Here is a 23,743-nt window from a genome sequence, read left to right as displayed (position 1 = left end):
AGCATGCTCATTTTATCAGCATGCTGATTTGCCATAATTTTGTCCTTGTTTTTTTTCATATCGGATCAAATCTTCTGAACACATTATCTGAGGATGTACAATTTCCGATATGGTGTTTTGAATTTTTTTGTTCTACCGCCAATGATATCGAATGATTCATAAAGTTGTGATCAGCACAATGAATTCAGTTGTTAGAGCATGAATTTGAGGAATGTGGAGGAACCGCTGATTGTACTGTAATCTGAGACTTTATGTTTTTTGACCGTTCACTGCTTTCCATTAGCTGCTGGAGTTATGCTAGCCAAAATATTCTCCCGGTTGTGTTCGGTACAGGACAAACATTAGTGAAACAAGACAAGACCTCTTTCTCTCTCAAATTGGATTTGAAATCAGTTTTGCATGATTTAAATTCCAAGCATTGTATTTGTATGCTTCACATGCATGTTGCAGCTTCCTGCCTGCACAACCCAAATACCAGATAGCAAACATTTTAAAGTTGTTTAAAGTGAGGAGTTATTGAGATACTATGAAATGTAACATGTAAGTGCTTTAGAATTCTCAAACCTGATTGGTCTTAATTTAGTTCCTATAATGAAATGAAATGTTGAAATGAAAGCACTTGCTGTAATACGTTATAGATTCAGTAATAAAATCTGATTGGATGGAATGAAGCAGCTAAATACAAAGTTTGCTAAAGTTGATTGTTTGATGACTGTTGTCTTTCTCGAAGCAGGATCCCTTGTGGAAGGTGCGTCGCAGTCAGAAGCTGGACATGTCCGCTCGTTTAGAGCTACAGTCAGCTCTAGATGCTGAGATACGAGCCAAGCAACTCGTCCAGGAAGAACTACGCAAGGTCAAGGCTGCCAACATCTCCTTCGAGAGGTCAGTGTTTTCAGTCGTGTTCAGATTTCTGTGACTCACTCCCAGAGAATTCATGACAGAACACAGGAATCGCATGCTCTGTCTAACAGAATTTCTTAAAGGTATTCTTAAAGGTTATGAAGTAAATGTCTTTTTTTTGTTTTGTTTGGTATTGCACAACTTGTGTGTGTCTTACCTCTGAGCCCTTACTTTCTTCTGTAGCAAACTGAAAGATGCAGAAATTAAAAACAGGGAGCTGGAAGAGCAACTGGAAAGCACGAAGAAAGACCTGGAAGAGAGCCGCACACGCTCTGACCGAGGTGATCTTACAACTCAGTTCCTGCCATTGTTTTCAAACCGACAGCTGTTACTCACATAATCTTCCAGTGAACAATGTTAAAAATAAGTTCTCTATATATTCTCTAGAAGACATCTGATTTTGCATTTGAGCTTATAATGTTTTAATCTTGACCTTTTTGAACACGCAAACCTTTTATTTGTTTCACTGCAGGTCTAAAACTTCCAGACTTCCAGGACTCCATCTTTGAGTATTTCAACACTTCTCCCCTGGCCCATGATCTTACCTTCAGAGTAAGTTTTTCTGTCTGTATGCTTGTTTCGCTATCCAGCCTTAACAAGCTTCTGTATGTTTATACAGTCATCGTTATAACCTCCAGGCACCTGGCTTTCATGCTGTTATTAATATCTATATTAAAAAGAAACGGTTTATTTAACATGGATGTTCTCTTTGAACGGTCAATTACTCCTTTAGTTGGTGTGAAAATTTAAACGGGAATAAAGAGCTTTGATGCCCTGGATTACAGTTTGTAAATTTGGACGTCAGGCCAGATAAATTTGAGGTGCTTCGTACTTTCCCCTAGACGCACTCAGACTGTAATTGTGTCTCCTGGCTATGTGATACTGCAGGCTAAGTCAGTCCAGTAAGAGCAGCTAATGACCAAGCACTGTTTCTTACACAATTACACAAGGCTTAAAGAAAAAATCTGAGCCTACAGCTGACCATGTGTGTGTGTGAAATGAACTTGTCTTCTCAGCAAAAAAGGTATTCACATGCACTAATGAACACCTAGAAAAGAGCCTGGACATCTGGAAAGCTCATACTGGTCGAACATTTCTGCCAGCTCATATCCTAATTCTCTGATGGCTGATTTCAGTGCTTTGTTTAGAGAAGCTTTGTTTTTTGGGAGGAACAGGCATGGTACCTGGGTTACAAGCAGTTATGAAGCAATAATGCACACCATGGTGAGCCCAGGATAAGTTTAAAAAAAAAAAAAAAAGGCTGTATGATCTGTAACTTTGTTTGTCCCCTCCCCCAAAAAGGACTCTGTCTCTTCCTCATCTGCATCCTCTCTGCTAGCATTTTGGGATGAAGTAAGTTGGCTGCTCAGAGCCCCTCTCCACTCCTGTTACCTTTAACGTCTATCTGAGAGGAGCAGTCAGCAGACAAGTGGGATGCCCCTGTATTCGTTCATATTTTTTCAAGATTATTAGATCTAAAACGTGTCTCTCTTTAAAAATGTCAATTTGATTTGTTTTAGTTTTATTTAGAGTAAGTTACACAATTTGAGCATCCTTGGGATCCTAGAAGTGGACCATCTTTTTGTCTGCTGACGATCTTTCCCTGTTGTAATTTGCCCAATCCCACATCCCTGCCAAGCTAATTGTAGATGCTAAAGGTTAGCAGGTCATGGTGTAGAGCTTCCTTGAGTTTGCATTAACCATCAATTGTCTCTTATCTAACCCTTTTAAAAGGCTAATATGAAACCTCATTAGTCTAGTTTGCTAGATTGAATACGCATACTGCAAGTCATGCTTTCATGATTAGGAATTCAATAGGAAAAATCTATATGCTTTTTTATGGGATTATTTATGTGAGGAAAATTTGACTGAATTGTGGGTTGTTTTTTTGTTTTATTTAAAATATAAATGTAATCATTATTATTAAGAAATGTAATCATTATTATTTCAATAAAAATAAAAATCAATGCTACAAGCTCAGTCTTAACAATGTAGACATTAATACTGTACCTCTAAATAATCTGAAGTATTTGAGTGTAATTACTATGCTGTATAATTACTGTGTATTTGTAAACATAATACTGGCTTAATGTGTCCTATGCAGTTGAATGTGTTTTGATTGTGTAATTTTTTTTATTATTTTATTTATTTATTTATTTATTTATTTTTGTCACCGCACACTTGAACCTTTCTGATAACGTCCTGGCTTCCAGGCTCAGTGTATTTACTCTAGTAGTACTTATGTAAGCTGAAGTAGTTCTCCATCATTTAGAGTTATATTCTCATGACTGTACTCGATAAATCTAATCGATAAACCTGCTTAATATTTAATATCCAATGTTTGCTGCTTCACGTCTGGATCTTCATTGTGATTAGAATATTATTATTAGTGTGTATTGTGTATTTGTTTTTTTGGTATAATATGTCCAGTTGACTGCTCTCCTATATTAAAAAGTGGGGCATTTTTATACCATATTTAACGCCTAGACGCCAGCCTAGAGAAACACTGTGCTACTTTTCACTCGAGCGTTTCTCTCCCGTCTCCAGACTAGCTCAGTCAGTGAGGTTGACGCCACACCTCAGAAACCCGACGTTCCCTCTTCCTCACCCTCAGCAGCTTCAGAGCAGGATGTGAGTGTCCACCTTATATTTCCTCTAACATTCCAGCTTTGTGTTCACTTCCTGTCTTAGACCAAAGTCTGCATAAGCAGACTATCATGCCATAAGTCTTTTACCTGTTTTTAAGATACTTTTTTTTTTTAAGTGTCGTATAACACACTGGTTCTTAAAGTAGAGCTCGGGGACCTACAGGACCTCCTTTAGTCATTTAAAATGTCTTATTTTGTTAGTAATTAAATGGACAACCTACAATTATCAGTTATTATATTTATTACATTCTTGTAATTATTTGCCTCATTGTCTGGTTCTTTATATTAATTGCATTTATTCTAAATCTCAGTAATAAATTATTTATGTAATTGTAAAATAATGTCAACTTGGGCCTCTGAAAATAAATCTGGCTTCAGTGAAAAGTCAAAGACTTTTTTAATTTATTTCTATAACGAACATAATATTTGAATAGCATGATTAACAGTAAAAGTACCGATATTTTTTTTTCAAACAGAATATTCAGAATATTCTGAGAACATTTTGCTTAATGTGACATGAAATGACGATACTGTAGTAGCAAAACATATGTTAAAATGGATAGGATTTTTTTTCCCTTTCACAGACCTTCATGTCAGTGAATATTCACATTTCATCAAAAGTTGTGCTTTCATCCTTTTCAGGAGCCTGTAAAGCCCCCTGCAGTTACTCCAACAACTCCATCACTACCTTACCAGTCATCACTGCTCACAGCACCAAAGGTACAGTGGTGTATCATGGCACGTTTCTCCTAACTCCAAACATATTCACAGTAGTGATCATCTTTTAATGGCATTCGCGGATTATTTGGAAAGGTTAGGCAGCTTCTTATTAGGTCCTACTGCTGTTTGTTTCCACAGCCTAAAGCTCACCAGCTGAGCATTAAGACTTTCTCCAGTCCAACACAGTGTACCCACTGCACATCTCTAATGGTGGGCCTGATCAGACAGGGCTATGCCTGCGAGGGTCAGTACACTACACTACAGCTCAGATTAACTATTACACAAACCATTGTTATGCATATTCATGGAATAAACTTGTGTTTTTGATGTTATTATGTTTTTTAGTGTGCTCTTTCATCTGCCATGTGTCCTGTAAGGACAACGCTCCTCAGGTGTGCCCTATTCCACCAGAGCAGGCCAAGAGGCCGCTGGGAATTGATGTGCAAAGGGGTATTGGCACAGCCTACAAAGGCTTTGTCAGGGTGAGTGTCTAAACTGCTACACCTGACTGAATGTGCAGTGTTTCTCTACACGCTTTTTATATTCAGGCAGCAGGGATGTACACCTGAAATGTTTCTCATTTTCTTGCTATTCTGTCAGATTCCAAAGCCTACTGGAGTGAAGAAGGGCTGGCAGAGAGCATATGCTGTGGTATGTGACTGTAAACTCTTCCTGTATGAGGTTCCTGAAGGGAAGTCCACCCAGCCTGGTGTGGTGGCCAGCCAGGTCCTTGACCTCAGGTGAGTTTCACGTACTACTACATTCCTGTGTATTTTCCTGCTGTGTTGCACATTATTCTCACCCTTTGTGGACTTTTTCCTTTTTACAGAGATGAGGAGTTCTCTGTAAGCTCTGTGTTGGCATCAGATGTGATTCATGCTACCCGCAAAGACGTTCCTTGCATATTCAGGGTAACGCAAATTGTTCATAAAGTAGATGCATAGAATGATAAATGCCCTCCTTCCCTGCATTTAAATCTTGAATCTTGGCTCACTTAGGTAACATCGTCCACATTGGGTTCTCCGACACGGGCGGTGTCTCTGCTGGTCTTGGCTGAGAGCGAGGCTGAGAAAAGGAAGTGGGTGGGCATCCTGGAGGGTCTGCAGAGTATCTTAGCCAAGAACCGCCTGAAGAACCGAGTAGTTCACGTCCTCCACGAGGCCTACGATAGCAACCTGCCTGCAATTAAAACCACACTCTCTGCAGCCATCATTGGTCAGTGTTTTTGTAGCACTGTCTTTAAATTATCTGATTTATCTGGGGTTATTGATATTATATATCTATTATCTCCAGTAATACATATAAACAATGTTTGTTTGTTGTTGTTGTTTTTTTCTTCTTCTCTAGATCGAGAACGAATAGCGTTGGGCACAGAGGAGGGTCTGTTTGTCGTGGAGGTTACCAGAGATGGTACAAGTCTTATGTACTATACACTCTAAACAGGGATTTTAATCAGTTTATTAATCAGTAGCAGCAGGTCATGGTTTTCAGAACCAGCGAAAGTCTGAGATGGTTTTTTTTAGACATTTCGTGTAATCCATAATAATTCTAAACCATCGATTCTTGCAGTTATTGTGCGTGCTGCTGACTGCAAGAAAGTCCACCAAATTGAGACAGTCCCTCAAGAGAAGATGGTGGTGCTGCTATGCGGCCGCAACCGACATGTGCACCTGCACCCATGGGGAGCACTGGATGGTGCAGAGCCGGCGTTTGATGTAAAACTGGCTGAGACAAAGGGCTGCCAGGCTCTTAGCGTGTGCTCGCTGCGACCAGGCGGCACCGCCTACATGATGGCTGCTGTCAAGCGCCAGGTGCTTTGCTATGAGATCACGCGAGCCAAGCCCTATGCACGACGCATGTGGGAGGTGCAGGCCCCAGGTGTAGTGCAGTGGCTTGGCATGGTGCGTGGGCGAGTATGTGTAGGCTACCCATCAGGCTTTGCTCTGCTGGCACTGCAGTCTGAGGTGGCACCTGTGAGCTTGGTGAGCCCTGCTGATCCTTCACTTGCCTTCCTTGCTCAGCAACCACTAGATGCTCTACACGCAATGGAGGTGGGTGCCAACGAGCTACTGCTTTGCTTTAGCCAGCTAGGCATCTACGTGGACGGCCAGGGCCGTCGTTCACGCACACAGGAGCTCATGTGGCCTGCCACACCACTCGCATGTAGTACGTATGGCTATTTTGAGCATTTGTTTTGATTTATTTTACACTGGTATAAGCTTTTTTCCCCCCAGCCATTTAAGGTTAAAAAGGTTGTGTATTTTTTTTTCAGGCTCAAACTCCACTTACCTGACTGTGTACAGTGATTATGGGGTTGACGTGTTTGATGTCCACACTACAGAATGGGTCCAAACCATTTCATTAAGGAAGGTAGGCATGAGGGATAAATACCATAAGACCTTATAACGTCTAATACCCAAATGATGCATTCTGCATGTATTTGCTTCTGATATGTCTCCTGTTCACTGTGGCTTGTCAGATCCGACCCCTGAATTTGGAGGGCAGTCTGAACTTACTGGGCTCAGAGCAGCCCCGGCTCATCTACTTCAACAATAACGCAGCAGGTACAGGACCTGTGCTCACTCTGCAGTCATTACTCAAAATCTACTTTATTAATTTTTATTTTGATATGTTCTCTGATATTTAAACAGATATCTAGAACATTTTCACTTCAGGTACTAGACTGACCGTGGCCTGTTTTAGGCTTATAGGTTCAAAAACAGTTCAGCCAGTGTCAGTCTCTCGTTTCCTTTCTCAGTCCGATTCAGATTCTAATGCTCGCTGTCTTACTCACTGTGCGACCCCCACCTCCCCGACTCATTTCTTCTCAGTGCTGGCAGATTGCCCTGCTGATAATGGTACCTTTGTTTGGTAAACTGAAATGACCTCATTCATTACACCACCTCCAGGCTACCAGGCAGCGAGGCCCTTGACTACTTGACACTCTGCCACTCTGAGCGGACTGCGCGTATAAGCCCTAAAAAAAAACGCCAGATACACCATGATTGCTTATCTTGTCTCATGCTTTGCTGCCTGTATCTGATTCTTTCTTTCTTTCTCTTTGCATTCATCTCTCTCGGTTACTGCTACAGAAGGATGTGACCTGACTATACCTGAGACCTCAGACAACATTAGGAAACTGATGGTGAGAACACGCAGCAAGAGAAAGTTCCTCTTCAAGGTTCCTGAAGAAGAGCGGCTACAGCAAAGGAGGTGAGGGGCCTTGGCCTTCCAGTCACGTGATGACCATTTCATTGTCTTGTCTATTAGAGCTGTAATTATCTGTTCTTGTCGTTGTCTAACAGGGAAATGCTGAGGGACCCAGAAATGAGGTCCAAGCTGATCTCCAATCCGACAAATTTTAACCATGTAGCTCATATGGGTCCCGGAGACGGGATGCAAGTTCTCATGGATCTGCCTCTGGTAATGGCCTTGTACTTAAAGCTACTCAAGGGGCCTCCTAACGTTTACATAATTAGCAACCCAGGAATTTTAGCTAACAGAAAATGATTTAGAATTTTCTATTACAGTGTAACCGTCAAAGCATTGTACTGACAATTAATAAATAAGTGTTAGACCTTTAAAAAAACCAAATACCATACCATATAATACATACCATTAAGGTTTTTCCCCTCACTACGTCAATGAAATGTTTATATCAGTTATATGACTGTATTAAGAATTGCATTGTGCCTTTCCAGACATTGCCAAGGTTTCATATCACCCTAACCTTCTTTTTATTTCCTGTTATTTTACAACTGCTGAATTCTTTTCTGTCTGATGTCCAACTCTTTGCTGCTCACTTTGTCTTCTATTTTCTTCTTTAATAGTAGCATCCTCTCCTTCATCCTCCCCATGTTTTCCTCCTCCTCTCAAATTCACTCCTCCTCTTTTTCTCTCCCCTCCTGTTCAATGGTTGGGGGCGGAAGCAGTCGAGCGAGACTCCCTCCCCCTCTTCCTCTCGACACCACGCCCTGATCTCCCCTCCAACCAACTTTGAGCACGTCTATCACATGAGTCCTGCCTCTGCTGGGCTCTATCTGCAGAAAGAGGCTTCCTCCCAGCAGAGCCTGCCTCAGCTCTCCTCCTCTTCCTCCTCACCTTCCACCTCCTCCCTCGGAAGGGTAGGCTGGCACCCCTGCTCTCCCTCTCCCCATCTGTGCTCACCCCACCCCGTACTTTACTTTCCTCTCTCTCCTGCTATCCTCATATCACGAGGACAGGTCCTTATTCCTGTCCTTCTCCCCTGTTTGTTGCTTTCTGTCTGAATGCCGTGAATCGTCCAGAGGGTGCTTGTCTGCAGATGTATTTTTCTTGTTTACTTACATGGATGAGCTGTTGGGTTCATATTTATAAGCATTTCATGTTAGAAATAAACTACTGATCACAGAGCCAAAACAAAGGCATGGTCCATGGATAAGCATTGGGCATCATTTATTAATCATATGGAAAACTGTAAAACTGTTTGTGAAGGTTTTAGTGGAGCACCCGTAAATTAGCAAGCATACTCACTTTACAGCTGATTTATACTTAGAGACGCCCACAAAACTCCTTAAGTCCAGGCTCACAGAGATTAAATTGCTAAAGTGTTTAGTAAACACAACATGCGATCAATCTTACACTAATACAGCTCAGCCACTGCAATGCAGCAGCGACCACAATCACACACTAACTCCTCTTTTTTATAGGGTACCAATTCCTTTTGTCCTGATTTAAAGTCTGGACTTTATTGGTCTTTGTTTATGGAATTTTGGACTTCTTAGAATAAAACGGACAATATTCACAAAACCTTTGAGCAGACGTCAGTATGTAGCTGAAATAAATATGCAGAATAAAGCTGCAGTCATTGGAAGTGGAAGCATAACATGTGAGGCTTAGTGTAAATGAACACAAACTAAGGAACTCTTGTAAGATACCTCTTGTTCCAAATGAACAGGATGCTGTTCAATGTCACATTTCTTATGTAAATAGCCTGAAAAAACTGTTTATTAAAAAATCTGTTAACACAGCACTTGCTAAATCAGGCCCACGGTGTGTATTTTTGTTTTCTGATTCTAGTACTGAAATATATTTCAAAGCAGGTTGTAGAGTCTGAATGTGTACAGGTTTTAACTTATTTTTTATTTTTGTGCTTCCTCTGTTGTGGCTGCTGGACTCCCTGTACTCACTACTACAGAGCGTGATGCCCTCTTCTCAGGATGACTTGACCAAGGACAAGCCACGTCCTCTTTCTAGTATTTCCAGGCAAACAAGGAGTAAGTCCCACATCACACGCACTGCCTCAGGTTAGTAGCCTCTTTTCCCAACCTATTCCTGTCCCATGAAAAGACAGCTGTCATGCTGCACCAATTTTGCCACACTGATTTTTAACACCAGACGTGTGTCATTGTGTGTTTGCTTTTGAAGGAGGAGGTGAATTCATAGGAGCGGGATCATCTCGCAATATCTCAGACCCTGATCAGGACTTTGAGAGAGAGGTCAGTTTTTAAATCTTCTCTGCAAGTGTATCTTAAATGATGCTAGTCAGGTAAGACTCTAGCAATGCTGTACAAAGCATGATTTGTTATAGCTGTTCAAAGGTTTGATGGTGTTTCAGACTCAGGTGGTGTTAGACCAAAAAGCCTCAGGCTCTGCTGCTTATAAACTCACTAGAATTGTAAAATGTGAACCGTTTTTTGTAGTTTTATACGATGCTTATAAAGTCAATATGTCTGATGTCTTGGTCACACTTCATCTTTTTCAGCCTGATTCAGACTCCACCAAACACTCCACCCCATCCAACAGCTCGAACCCGAGCAGCCCTCCCAGCCCTAACTCCCCCCACCGCAGTCAGCTGACTCTGGATGGTCTGGAACACACCCTGGATGGCTGAGAGCAAAACGAAAAGACAGCTCTTGTCCACACAAGCATCTCTTCACCTCTTCTCTTTTCGGTTCCTTCCATTCCCTTCCACTCAGTTAGGACATGCTACAAAGTGCCAAGACTCAGTGTCATCATCTTCCGTTCAAAACGCTCCCTCCACCAAGGTGCTGGGTGACAAATTAAGCCTATACAGAGCTGTGTGACGGTCTGAAAGTCAGAGCAGCTCCATGAGAATCTGAGCTTGTGGTCAGCGGAAGTGTCAGTTCTGCCCCCTAGTGGAGCGTTTGTGGCAGTATACATGCAGGGTGTAATTGTTTCTTTTCCTTTTTTTAATCCCTTTTTTGTGTCATGATCATGTCAGGCTCCTTTTTGTTTAATAGATAAATGGTTAGCTGACAGCTGACACATGATTTAAAATCCCAGAAAATCAGAAGCTCACAAAAAAAGAAAATCACTAATTGTAAGTGCTCTGCTCATGAACCTTTTTCTTAAAAATATTGATGTGAGGGAAAAGAGACTGCTTTGCTGTTTTTAAAGCGTATAAAATTTCCGTGGACACGTTCACTCCTCTCGTGATGGTAGGAAGGAACTCTTCAGGACTCTGTAGACCAAGGATGAGAAATCAATCCTTCCTTTTTTCAGTTGGTCCAGTAACAAACTACAAAACAAAACAAACAAACAATAAATAAATGCCTTTTTTCTGTATTTTTTTATTTTATTATTATTATTATTATTTTTTTTTTATCACCAACACTTCTGTCAGTATGTCGTCTGAGCATCGGCTCGGATTATTTGTCAGACGGTGGGGATTTTAAGCCAAACCAGTGGGCACTTTTATTGTAATGTATTTTTTTTCTTGCATTTTCAGCCAGCATTTGTAATATTCATGTTTTAACCTAGATCATGTTTTGACACAAAAAGATTTAGCTGGTGGAACACTGCTCATAAACGATAAAAGAAAACTACATTGAACAAAACAAGACTTTACATATAGATAAGTGTTTTAACAAAATAAATGGCACACAGATAAAGGACCACACTATTCATAGGATTTTAAATAGTTGTTCTGAAACTGCTGCTGCTTTTGTGTGCTTCATAAAGAAATAAATATGTGATAAGTTTCTCATCATAGCCATGCTCAGTCCTCAGTTTATAAACTGCTGCATTTTGGACCATCTACAAGCATGTGTGTGTGCGTGTTGAAGTGGTTCTGTAGGTTTTGGAATTGAATGAGGATTGTGACACTAACTACAGATGTTTTTTTTCCTCAGTAGTGTGCCTTCAGTTCCACAACAGACTGTCCACTAAAACATTTCAGAGGGGTTTTTTTTGTTGTTGGTGTTTTTTTTTAAGAGACAGCTTAATCATGTTTTATTTTGTGTCCTTCCCATAAAAACACTGTACAAAACTTGCACACAAACATGTTTGAGTTCACAATATGTTTTTTCGTTTGTGTTGGTGGTGTGTTCTGTTCCTCCTCCCCACTTCTCCACCTGACTTCTAAAAAAAAAAAAACAAGAAAAACAGGACTTTATCCTCAAAACACTACTGCTTTTGCTTCAGAAGAAAAAAGAAAATCACACCGTAAAAATCTTTGTAATTATTGAATTGTTAGTCTCATAAATCTGAACAAACAATAAAAGAATACCTGTGGATCTTTGTCGTCATACAAGTGTGTAGGAGTTTTACAGTGAAACGAAAAACAAAGCCGATTCAACTTGGACTGTGAATATGAATTAAATATATAAAGAAACTTGGTTAAAATGCAAATATGTAACATAAAATAACGTCACAGAATTGGAAGTGACGTGCAGGTGAGTTCCGTGTAGTAACGGAAAACGGAGTAGACGAGGCATTATGGCTTTATTTCCTGAGGCATCTGGAAGATGTTTGACATATCCATGTTGAGGAGTCTGATGGCTTGAGGTAAGAAGAAGCTCCTCGTGAGTTTCTCAGTTTTAGCCATCAAACTACAGAAGCTTCGTTACAGTTTTTATATCCGAGGGTTTGGCGAAGACTTTGCCTGCTAGGAGCTCATCTGTAGAAGTGATGCAGAATGAAAGAGGTTTGGAAAGGCCCCAGTTTACACTTTGGTTAAATTAAATCTGTGTTGATTTATTTTTTTCACATTCAAATGACACCAAGGTTTATATTGCCAAACATATTTGAATTCTAAGCTTCTTATTAAGCTCATCCACAAATACATTTCTCTGTGGAGAATTTCTGTGGATTGAGAATAGCTTATATTTATTTGTATTGATATTGATACAGTACTGTGGCACTGTTGAATTGTAATTGGACAGAAATAGTTTTATTATATGTTTTATACACTATGACAGCAGTGGTGGCCTTTATTCAAAAGACAGGTTGATTTTTGTTTAATACATGATTGTTTCTATAGTAATATACCAATATAGTGGACACTCCAAATAAACGTATTGTTTTTTACACGTTGAAGGTTTTTTGTTGTTTTGCTTTGTTTTTGTGAGGTGACATTTCTGTAATCTTTTGCCACATGCCATGAGTCCTTGGGATAGACTCTGTGTTCACTGCTACCCTGTGAAGGAAAAGCAATAAAGAATATAGATGGAAGAATAATAGTTATTAATATGATCAGAAATTTTATTCATGATTTATATCTGAAAATAAAATGGAATTAGTTTCAGCAATGTCCTTATTTTAAGATGTTGAGATTGTTCTTTTCATATATATATATATATATATATATATATATATATATATATATATATATATATATATATATATATAAATTAGATATAGATAGATAGATTGTGTAGATATAAATAGATATGAGAATAATGAATATATGAGAATAAACAGCTGGAACCAAATCCACACTTGGCCAATAAACCTGATTCTGATTCTATATTCTCATATATATATATATGAGAATACACACACACACCCTTGAATTAGCAGTAGCTTTGGATTTATGTGCATTGAATTTCCGTAAACATGTCAATCCATTCACAATATTATTGACTTCATGTGGATTTCTATCCCTGGGGAATAAAAGACAGTGATATCACTGACATTCAACTTGTTTGTAAGTAAAAATCTCTTCCTGCTTGGTATTTAGGATGATGATCTCAGTTCTGAGTGGCTGCTCACATCATGTTGCTGTTTTGAGAAACTATAAACACTCATCCATCTCTTATACACATTTTATATTGCTAACAAAAGGCAGACAAGCAGGTGTCTATGTTTTTTTTTCCATCACCTCGTAGCTTCTTTTAATGAAGGTCAAAAAAATGGGGTATTTCTCGGATACACTGGCCATATATTTTAGGGGAACTTTTATTTTGAAAAACTTCACTGACGTTAGGTTTATCTACCCGGAAGTTTAGAAAACTGACGTTTATGTGTCTGATTTCGAGACGTTATCTGAAAGGTAAGGAAGGCAAATGTATTGTTTGTAACACTGTCATGCAGCTAGTTTATAATGTTATAATGTTACATGTAGAAAGGGTTGAGATGTGGGTTTATCTTTTGTAAAATATTCACCTAAATTCTGCCAACACTCAGATTACACAGAGAAACACAATGAACCGAGATAAAGAGGACTTTTATTAATAATGTGGAGAGTAAAATCAATTTAGCAAAATTTCTTCCTGAAATAGGACAAAAAAAAAAAGGTGGTCAAAAGTGGGATATAAGTAAACATCTAGCATCATATTATCAATGTAGGTAAACAGCTATGAGTGTTATCCTGTATAATAATAATAATAATAATAATAATAATAATAATAATAATAATAATAACTAGTCCCGATGTTGTGGTTGTAGATGAACAGAACTAAACCAGAAGATGATGAATACTGGAACAGCACCAAGTTCAATGCTTTCACCTTTGAGGATGATGACGATGAGTTAACTAAGGTGAGCTATCATTACATTCTCTAGGACAGAGTGCAGGGGTGTGGAAATGTGTTTGTAGTCGAATTTCAGGAGAAATATGCCTACTTTATTCCAAAAAAACAATGACAATATCATACAAGTATTACAAGTGAAACATGAAACATTATTAGGAAGGATATTAGAACACACCCTGTTGGTGTATCTTCTGATAAACAGAGACAAGGATGTTACATATGTGCTTTATGCAAGCTTATCCATTATCAATATTTGGTTTTGATTTACTTTTTGGTGTCCAAATCGAAGAACCTTTTTGATCTTGGGCAGATTTGAGATTTGATTCTTTGAGTCTTGGATTTATGCTGTTTCTATCCCAATCCCTGGTTGATTTTGTTTTTAAACTTAGTCACGATGCTTGAGGAGCATCTGTGAACTGCCACCTTCAGGTCTCTTTGCACATGTTCTCGTCAAGGTTTTTAGTTTGCCCACTCAAGGATATTTAGAGTCTTGGCCCCAAACCGCTCCATCATTTTCTTCAAGGTCATTGCTATTTTTTCACCCTTTTCTCACTGACTATACTACTTCCACCACATGATATACATGATAGAAACGGTACACGATATGGACAAAGGTTCACGGACACGTACGCATATGTGCTCGTGGAACATCCTGATGTAGTTCGCTTTGCTGTTTATAATAAGCTGGAATAATAATAGTATGTTGGAGTGTGTCCGTGGGGAATTGGGTTCAATGCTATAAGAGCATTAGTGAGATTAGAGACTGATGTTGGTTGAGGAGATTTGGGGTTCTATCAGTGTTCCAGTTCATCTCAAAGGTGTTCGGTGGGGTTGAGTCAGAGTCAGGGCTCTATACAGGACACTCCAGTTTTTTTCATACAGACTCACCCTGTTAGATCTATTGAAGGGAAATCATAATGCTGTAGTAATGCTGAGTATACTCAGTTGTACAAATGTGTGGTTAAGAACCACACATGGGTGTGATGGTCAGGTGTCAACAAACCATATAGTGTATGGTTTGTTGAGAAGAACCTGTTTTTGCCAGGTACAGAATTTGGAGTTCAGCCCAAAAAGCTCAGCTTTCTGTATTATCAGACCAGAGATTTTTTTTCCTCATGCTCTCAGTGTCCTTTTCCAAGCAAACAGGATGCACCTGTGCTCAGTATGGTGTGTTACAACCACAGGTGTTAATGCTCAGTTACATGAGTTATTTCAGTTACTCGTAATACACAATCTCTGAAACATGTTTTTGCCTGTTTTGTCTTTGTCATTACGGAATATTGTCAAGTTATAAAAAATGCATCGATGCAATGTTCTGCAGTGAACCTGTACTCTGAGAGCATAATAGTCACAAATGTACTAGTCACAAAAAAGCATTATAGACACAAATACTAAACCTTGATAAATATGGAATGCTATGCAAACCTCATGCAGCAAGAAAGGTTTGAAAAACATTTGTTTTAGTTGTGCTTTTATTTATTTTATTTTTTTTACACTTTAATTATTTTAATGCAATATATTTAGATTACATGTGTTGACTGACTTGTTTGTTTAGCTAAAAGAATCCAAGCGTGCAGTGAACAGCATTGTGGTGGATGATGATGATGATGATGATGATGTTGAGAAGGTCAGCTGGAGTGGAGAACCTGTTGGAAGTAAGTCACACCTCACACCCAACACTTCCTGCTTCTTCCACAGAATACATTGGACCTCAGGTCTTTTACTCTGGACTTACATTTGCTGTTGAACTTCAGGTATCTCCTGGTCTGTTAAAGAGACTGCCTCAAGCATCCGCTCAGGTGGAGAGCAAAGCTTTCCAAAAATCAACACTGCTCCCTCGTTACCAAAACAAGGCTCTGGATACTCCTTAAGTTCTTTATTCAGAGGTGATTATCAGATCACAGGTTACATTTTCTAGTTTCCAGTGTTTGTGGATTTAAATTCTGTCTGTTTTTTAGCCTATTTATCAACCTTCTAACTCGATTTCTTTCTCATCAGCAAAGAGCAAACCTTCGTTTTCTGAATGTGAGTTCAAACAAGCATCATAAAGACAGAGTCGATTGTAATTTAAAGGTATGTAACATGGAATTCTGACTTTTTAGCTGCTTCTGCTTCTGCTTTTAGCCTTTATTGACACTTCTGCACGAGTATACGCACCTGAATTACGCAAGCCAAAGTCAGAGTGTCAGGACTACGTGAGTGATCGGAGTCCTGAAGAGACTGTAAGGAGGATGCGGAAAGGAAAGGTAAGGAATAATGTTTTTTCCCCCTCAACAGTACCCCCCTTACTCCAGCCTCCCAAACCACCCCTCCACTTCCCAAAGTCTTGAATCTGATTGGTCAGCAAATGATGATTAATTCTAAACAGCAGAGGTGCAGTGCAAGGAATGATAAGAGCTTTAAGGTAAGAGGGAGTTGGTCTATTTTTGGTTTTGTAGGCCAGCATCAGTGTTCTGAATCTGATTCATGCAGCTACTGGAAGCCAGTGGAGGGAGCGCAGCAGTGGGGTGGTGTGTGAAAATTTAGGCAGTTCATAAGTAGACCTGCCAGCAGTGAGTTCAGTAGTCCAGGCTTTTAATAACAAAAGACTGAACAAGTACCTGGGCAGCCTTTGTGGACAAAAATGGCCGAATCCTTCTGAAGTTGTAGAGAAGAAACCAGCATGAGCATATCACACCAGCGAGCTGTGAGCGAAGGGGAGATCAGGTCGTTGTGTAGGTATATTGCAAGATCCTGACCTGGGGGTGATCAGCAGTTCAGTTTAGCTGGGATTGAGTTTCAGTTGTTCAGTTGTTGCTACAGTTGATCTTCTGTGGGATCGGACCAGACAGGCTAGCCTTCACTCCCTACATGTATAAATGAGTTTCCAGTGCACATGACCATGTTGCCAGGTCATCAGTTGTCCTGTTTTGGACCCCAAGACCTTCTGTTTTGGAGCTGTACTGACCCAGTCATCTAGCCATCACATTTTAGTGCTTGTCAGAGTCACTTATATCCTTACACTTGCCCATTTTTCATGCTTTCAACACATCAACTCCAGGAAGTGATTGTTTCCTTGTTGTCTAATAGATCCTACACAGTTTTAATGTTATGCACCTGGTGGACAGTCCTCCTAAACTAAGGCTAATAATAAAAGAATGACAAATTATTTAACATATCATAATGGATTTATTTCACAAAGCTTTCTGTAAGATGTTTATGTAACATTTTTAGGAGGACTCTTGGATCTCAGAGGTTTGTGTCAGTCTGAAAGTTTTCCTTCATCCGAGAGTCTTCAAGACAGGGAGCTGTGCTTTATTTTCTATGGGAAAGAAAATAATAAAGGTTCTTGGGGGTTGGACTGTTGATAATTACTACAATATAAGTGTGTGTGTGTCTGTGTCAGAGAGTGAGAGAGAGAAAAAGGGACAGTAGTTCCTATTTTTCCCATTATTATAAAATGGTCCTTTTTTTATTTCTTCTTCTTTTTCCTCTTCATCTTCCTCTTCTTCCAGTCTTTAAAGTACTGATTTCTTCAGTATCATATAAATCTCTAATTTTATTTTTTATCATCATATAAAGTTCCATGTGAGAGCTAATCACATTTCTAAAGCACTTGAATCTGATGCTTTTGCTTGAATTTATGATCAGCACTCAGTTCATAATTTACTAAACATAATTTTACACCAGTTACTTTATATTTGTGCAGGCGTATTCCATGGAAAGGTTCCGCTCTCTACAGGATAAACTGCTGCTGCTGGATGAAGCAGTCAGTGCTCATGATGGCAACGTAATCACTGCAGTAAGCATCACATGCTGCTTTTCAGCCACACTTCTAAATCATTCCGATAAAGCACGTACATGCAGTCTGAACGAGTGCCTGATGCTTTCTCCTCTTGTAGGTCTTAATATATTTAAAGAAATCATTGAGTAAAGGTAGGAGGCTGTTATTGATTGACTCATTTTTTTGTAAAGGTTAACCGCTGCTTTTCATATTTTTTGCATTCTTCTTGGTCGATGCCTTTTTTTGCAGAAATCCTCTTCCGAGAGTTAATGGTGAGGGACATAGCTTTGCAACATTACGTTCATTATTTGAAAGAAATGGGAGAGCAGAAGCTTTTGGTGGAGTTAATGAAGTAAGTGAACTTTTTAGACCTATTTAAAGCGATACTGAATAGTAGCTAGGTTGTTGGCTTTTTGCCTGTACTGTATGTGTGTGTCCATGTCTGTATTTGTACACAGTGTAATCACCTCTTATCACATGACTTTGTAATAGGGCACTGGGCAGAACAGAGGATATGGCGGTAAGTGCCATGTGATTTCATCATTTGTTTACTGAATTGTTTTTTTAGTGATAAATATTGTGACAAGTGGAAGCAATGATACGATACGCAACACTTATAGGACTTTTTTTTGTAATACTCTCATAGTTAATGCAGTACAAGGAGCACATGAGTATTAAAGATGAAAACAAAAGAAGAGACTTTCTCAAAAATTCTCTGAGGTATACACAACAAAGGTACAAAATACTTCATCTTCTGTAATGCTCCTGAAAGGTGCTGACTGTGTCTCTTTATCTTCTTGTGTTTAGTCTTCCTTTTTCTCAGGAAGATGCCACTCATGTGCAAGACCACTACACACTCCTGGAGAGACAGATCATCATAGAGGTTAGAGCTTAATACACAGTTCGGTTGTAGGTCTGGCCTGGGATACAGTCACCGAACACTCATTCATGCAATTATCTAACTGGCAGCAGTGTGGTGCATAAAATCCTGTAGAAATGGTCCAGTAACTTCAGTTAATATTCCCATCAACCATCGGAATTGGAGAAAAACATGATCTTGAAGGGCCAGTTGTTCACCCTGATCCAGATACACCGTTTTCAAGATTAAAAAATCCGGATTACCTGTACTTTAAATTTACAACATATCACAACATGGGCTACCAGCTATGTAAAGAACAGGTAGAAGAGCCAACATGGAGTCACTGTTTGGAGAAAAATGGAGTTTTTTATTTTGAGACAAAACCCAAAAATAACAAATCCAATTCCATTCATAATTTCTTTTATAACCCCTCATCTGAGTCATAAAAAATAAATATACATTAACAAATACATTGTGGATATTTTGAAAACGTCTTAAAAAATTAAAATGGCTAAATGTCCAATAGTTAACAAAATAAAGAATGTTCAGGGTTCTTTTTCATCTGAGGAGGAGACACCAGCATTTCCAAGCTCTGCTTTTAGGAGGTGGATCTGAAGTTTTGTTTTGAAGTTTTGAAGTTTTGCTTCAATAAAAGTATATACACTAAATGATACAAATGTATTATTTGACCCATTTTAAAGTTTTACTACATTTTCCTCCTGGATTCCACCTTGAAATTCTACCCCCTGTTGGGATCAGGATAATCCTGTTTTTGGATCAAAGTTATCCAAATTCTACTGACAAGTTTTGAACAACACAAATTGATGGTTTAATCCAGATTAAAACTATGATTGGATTTTGTAATCTAATCGGATTTCAGATTCCTTCTTTCCCTTTTGAACAACCCATTTTCAAGATTTGATCCAATCCGATAACCAAAATCCGATCAGCTTACCTTTGAACAACTGGCCCGAAAAGAGTAATTTTTGATTGTTGGTGCCAGACAATCTGGTTTGAGTATTTCTGTAATCACTGATCTGGAAAAATGCAACCTATTCTGATAAATCTCAATTTCTGCTGAGGCTCACAGATGGTAGGATGATGATTGGTGAGGATTTGGCACCAATGGCATGAACCCATGATCCGAAAATGACTTGGCTGATGGAGATGGTGTAATCGTCCAGCATGAAGATCCACCATGTTACAAAGCAAAAGTCTCCCCAAACTGGTCTCATGAACATGACACTGAGTTCAATGTTAGTCAGTGGTCTTCCAGGTCATCGGCTCTGGACCCAGTAGATCTCCTTGGATGTGGTAGAACTGTAGAGTCACAGCATGAAAGTGCATCTGAAAAATCTACATGATGCATTCATGTCAACATGGACCAGAATCTCAAAGGAATTATTCCAACATCTTGTAGAATCCATATCACAAAGCTTTTTAGAGTAAATTGAGGCTCTACACAGTATAGCACTCCCTATAAAGTGCTTGGTGAGTGTATATCCTACTAATACTTTTGGTTATGAGGTTGTATGCTATGTGTTTCTTATAGGCTAATGACAAGAAGGGTGATGCAGAGGTTTTTAAGAAGTTCCCCAGAAAAGCTTCTATCTTGAACATGCCCATTATCACCACACTGTACTACTCTTGCTTCTATCACTATGGGGAGCCTGAGGTAAGCACACTCCAGGTATAAATGTTATAGCATATATTCTGTCCGTTTTAGCATTATGACATACTGATTTCAGATATTTACATTTGTTTTTGAAGTTTTGTCATATATTCAGTAAATACAAAAAGTATTCAGACCTACTTCACTTTTGTTATGTTGCTCTGATACTGATATTGTTCATATTCGTATTTCCCTACGAATTAATCTACACTCAGTATCCCATAATGGCAAAGTGAAAACAGAATTCTAGAAATGTCTGTGTGTGTACATATAAATATAAATATTTGCTGCAGGGTACCTTCAGCAGTCCAGCTAACATCAGAAAGACCTTCAGGGTAAGTCCTACTCCATATTTCTCAACTTATTACTTGTGTATGTATATATATTTTTATATATAAAACATGCATTAATAATAAATAAGGCATTAATTAAAAGGAATTGTTTAAAAGATATATCACACTAGTTCACATGTCTGTTTTATTGTTTTCCTTCTCCACATTGTATGATGGAGCTTTAAGTAAAAAATTATGCTTACATTTACATTCAAGGGCATTTGGCAGATGCCCTTATATAGAGCGACTCGCATTTCGTACAACTGTGTAATCGAGGGTAAAGGGCCTTGCTCAGGTGCCCAGTAGTTTCAGCTTTTTGGACCTGGGATTCAAACTCACAACCTTCCAATTAATAGTGCAACACATTAACCACTAAGTTTCATCTGAACCATGGCCACCAGTTAATGGCCTCTTGAGTAACAGTTCTTTAACTGGTGGAGATTGAGAAACTACAATCAGTAATTGTTTACCTGCATAATAAATTTAAATGTAAGTGAATCTAATAAAGTGGCCACATATCAAGGTATCAAGGCCTGTGTTGCTGATGTGATAGGAATCATTGTGCAGAATTTTTGTTGTTAGATTTCAGAAAAGCAATACATCCTCACAGCACTTGGAGCTCGGGCAAAGTTGAAAAACTGGTTTGATGTGGACAATTTATTTAACACCAAAACGTGGCTGGGTTACACCAAGAAGAAATCTCCCATTGGCTTTCACAGAGTAGTGGATATCCTGCAGAAAAACAACGCTCCTGTTCAGGTGAGGTACCAAGCCTCGATCAGCAAGATGCACTGATTTAGCAAAGTTCTTATTTTTTATATCACCACATTTATTTCACTATCTTGACTGCGCTCTCAACATATATCCTTCTTGTAACAGTTCACTGTCTCCTCCTCCTCCTTTTATTAGGTTTTGCAAACTTATATGACGCTGATCGATGACTCGGAACTGAAGCTAAGTTTGGCTCATAAGTACAAATGCCATGATGTTGTCATCGATGTGAGTCCAACAGTTTTTAAGTGTACATTAAAGTATTAATGGATTGAAGGAACTGGTGAAGGAAAAAAAAAATCAATCAGTATAAACAAATGAATTATTATATCCCTGCAAGTCTGATATAAAATAAGTCAATACACTGTGAGCTTTCAGTGTGAGACATGTATACCTCTGTTCAAATAACTGTACACAGAATTTTAGTCGTTTAATACAACGGCTTTAAATGTACACAGGTTTGTAGGATATTATCACTTTTCGAAATGAACAGGATTTTCACAAAAGACCAAACTTCTTATATAAAGTCTCCTAAGAATGATTTATTGTACCCAGCTTAAGGAACGATTCCTGTTGATTATGGAAGGTCCATGAAACAAGTTAGCTCCGGTTATCATTTATAGTATAGCAGGGATAAGCTATCATTTTTCACCAGCCTGTCTTCACCAGAAAGCCTGAAGACATGTTACAGCTTTACCACTGATTATGTTCCTATGTATTTGTCTGTCATTGTTAATGAAATATTCTGAAGATGGCAGCTACTGTAAGTACTAGGTATTTTCTTTATTTTTAGACATATAGAGACCTGAAAGACCGTCAGAAGCTGATTGTGTACCAGGGGAAATTGGAGCGGAGTTCAGATCAGTACAGGAAGATCGAAGAGATCCTTAATAACACGGTAAGAGACATCAGCTCCAGTCTTTTTTTTTTTCTTTTTTCAAAAGGCAAATGCTTAGGTACAGTCTAACTGAGCAAAGCTTGTCAAGTCAGAAAGGGAACTTATGCCATAGCTACCTGACTGCCCAGAAGGAATAACATATCAGTTCTGTGCTATTATACAGAAATAACTTTAGCTGCAACTTTAGATTTTCTCACACATGAGAATGACTCCTCAGTAATAAAATGCATTTTTTTCATTGGGTCTTATTAAATTCAACACAGAGGGTGAGGGTATCTATTTTCTTATAAATAGATAAAAAAAATCACAATGTATTATTATTATATTAGTGTCTAGCTGCTTTGATATAAGAAGAATTAAACACTTCAGGACATGCTGTTGATCATTTCCCACAAAACTGATATTCGACAAGTGATACAGAAGTGTGTGCTTGCAGACATCAATATTTAACAGCAGCCGCAACTAGGAAATGTTATACTGTATTTGCGTTCACTCAGTGTGATTTCACCCTCATAAACTGATTCTTCTAACATTCAGACATCTTTCCTCCCTAACAGCAAATCCGATGGAAGAACTGACATTTGGTTTGAAAAAAAGATGATTTATACAGACATTTTGATATTGTCATACTCAAGGCTTCATACAGAGCCAGCACTTCAGAAGAGCTTCACAGGGAACAGCTGTTACAGTAAACAGCCAAGTCAGAGAGGAGCCTCTCTGCCCAAACACAGCACAATGAAGAAGCCCAACATCTCAACCATGGCAACGACAGCATACTGTATATTATTTGCTTTCTCTTTGTAATTTTTCATAGATTTTTCTTTCCCTGTTTTTTTTATGGATATAGTGGTACCCTTTTGCCAACAAAAGCTGAAAATGCAAGTGTACAAATAACAAATGCTACTAATCTACAGTACCATATGTGTCAGTTGTTCTGATGAAATAATGTTTTTTATAATAGAAAAATAAACTTCAAGTATTTAATAAAAAAACATTCAAAACTGCCAGTTAATTGAAACTTAATACAAGCACGCATTTTACTTTTCTGTTAATAGTTACACTGGTAGCTTATAATACATAGGAAGCTTCATCTGGGTGAAACTCTGTGACACTTACTTTCTATTTCTGTGTTCCACTTTAAATCATTTACTTCATTTTATTCTGCACATCCATCCATGAACTTTCTGTATGAGTTTCAGACTGCAAATATTTTTCAAAGAAATTTCAACCAGCCGCAGCATTAATAAGTCTCAGTAAACAATCAGATGGGACTGTTACATCAATGATCTGAATGATCAGGTCCTGAAATTCTCCTCTGTCCTGTGTACATTAGTGTTTTCCTTCTCGAACACGCCTGAGGTAATTAATAGAGACATAGAGCGAGTTTTGCGGCTTACTGACCTATAAAGCAGTATACAGCTATAA

The 23,743-nt window shown here is 38.7% G+C and overlaps 2 protein-coding genes across 10 annotated transcripts in view; both read left to right on the top strand.

The window, feature by feature from the left end:
• Positions 1–11,783, top strand: part of cdc42bpb (CDC42 binding protein kinase beta (DMPK-like)) — a 54,189-nt gene extending 42,406 nt beyond the window's left edge. For 2 of the 7 annotated variants that reach the window (XM_027148989.2, XM_047801530.1), the window contains 20 exons: positions 734–882; positions 1,084–1,181; positions 1,373–1,452; positions 3,448–3,531; positions 4,191–4,268; positions 4,407–4,512; positions 4,614–4,750; positions 4,869–5,008; positions 5,098–5,179; positions 5,267–5,483; positions 5,616–5,678; positions 5,838–6,434; positions 6,541–6,638; positions 6,748–6,832; positions 7,361–7,481; positions 7,574–7,691; positions 8,201–8,392; positions 9,445–9,553; positions 9,675–9,745; positions 10,012–11,783. In XM_027148989.2, the coding sequence (XP_027004790.1) occupies positions 734–882; positions 1,084–1,181; positions 1,373–1,452; positions 3,448–3,531; positions 4,191–4,268; positions 4,407–4,512; positions 4,614–4,750; positions 4,869–5,008; positions 5,098–5,179; positions 5,267–5,483; positions 5,616–5,678; positions 5,838–6,434; positions 6,541–6,638; positions 6,748–6,832; positions 7,361–7,481; positions 7,574–7,691; positions 8,201–8,392; positions 9,445–9,553; positions 9,675–9,745; positions 10,012–10,140 (2,754 nt within the window). In that variant the 3' untranslated portion in view covers positions 10,141–11,783. Of the gene's footprint in view, positions 1–730; positions 883–1,083; positions 1,182–1,372; positions 1,453–3,447; positions 3,532–4,190; positions 4,269–4,406; positions 4,513–4,613; positions 4,751–4,868; positions 5,009–5,097; positions 5,180–5,266; positions 5,484–5,615; positions 5,679–5,837; positions 6,435–6,540; positions 6,639–6,747; positions 6,833–7,360; positions 7,482–7,573; positions 7,692–8,197; positions 8,393–9,444; positions 9,554–9,674; positions 9,746–10,011 lie in introns of all 7 variants that reach the window. The other 5 variants (XM_027148985.2, XM_047801529.1, XM_027148988.2 and 2 more) reach the window with 3 other exon arrangements.
• Positions 11,784–13,043: 1,260 nt separating this feature from the next.
• On the top strand, positions 13,044–23,322 carry vipas39 (VPS33B interacting protein, apical-basolateral polarity regulator, spe-39 homolog). 3 transcript variants are annotated; one of them, XM_027149743.2, is made up of 18 exons: positions 13,044–13,197; positions 13,938–14,030; positions 15,579–15,678; positions 15,778–15,909; positions 16,022–16,048; positions 16,148–16,269; positions 17,712–17,804; positions 17,905–17,938; positions 18,036–18,138; positions 18,279–18,306; positions 18,433–18,506; positions 18,594–18,669; positions 20,198–20,320; positions 20,611–20,652; positions 21,232–21,408; positions 21,559–21,648; positions 22,214–22,318; positions 22,876–23,322. In XM_027149743.2, the coding sequence occupies exons 2-18, from the start codon at positions 13,938–13,940 to the stop codon at positions 22,894–22,896; spliced, it is 1,440 nt and encodes a 479-aa protein (XP_027005544.1). In that variant the 5' UTR covers positions 13,044–13,197; the 3' UTR covers positions 22,897–23,322. The 3 variants fall into 3 exon arrangements, with proteins under 3 accessions (XP_027005544.1, XP_027005545.1, XP_027005546.1); XM_027149744.2 differs by lacking the exon at positions 13,044–13,197 and adding an exon at positions 13,392–13,542; XM_027149745.2 differs by lacking the exon at positions 13,044–13,197 and adding an exon at positions 13,573–13,834.
• The last annotated feature ends 421 nt before the right edge of the window (positions 23,323–23,743 follow it).

This window comes from Tachysurus fulvidraco, chromosome 16, assembly GCF_022655615.1.
Source record: "Tachysurus fulvidraco isolate hzauxx_2018 chromosome 16, HZAU_PFXX_2.0, whole genome shotgun sequence".
Taxonomy (NCBI): domain Eukaryota; kingdom Metazoa; phylum Chordata; class Actinopteri; order Siluriformes; family Bagridae; genus Tachysurus; species Tachysurus fulvidraco.
The sequence above is the reverse complement of the archived record's forward strand: the minus strand, read 5'-3'. Positions and strand labels throughout refer to the sequence as shown.

Bases quoted from the DNA above. Each gene is read 5' to 3' on its own strand.
- vipas39 (XM_027149743.2), top strand. From the start codon at position 13,938: ATGAACAGAACTAAACCAGAAGATGATGAATACTGGAACAGCACCAAG. The intron at 18,670-20,197 runs GTTAGAGCTTAA...TGTTTCTTATAG, and splicing joins AGAGACAGATCATCATAGAG to GCTAATGACAAGAAGGGTGA. The intron at 22,319-22,875 runs GTAAGAGACATC...CCTCCCTAACAG, and splicing joins AAGAGATCCTTAATAACACG to CAAATCCGATGGAAGAACTG.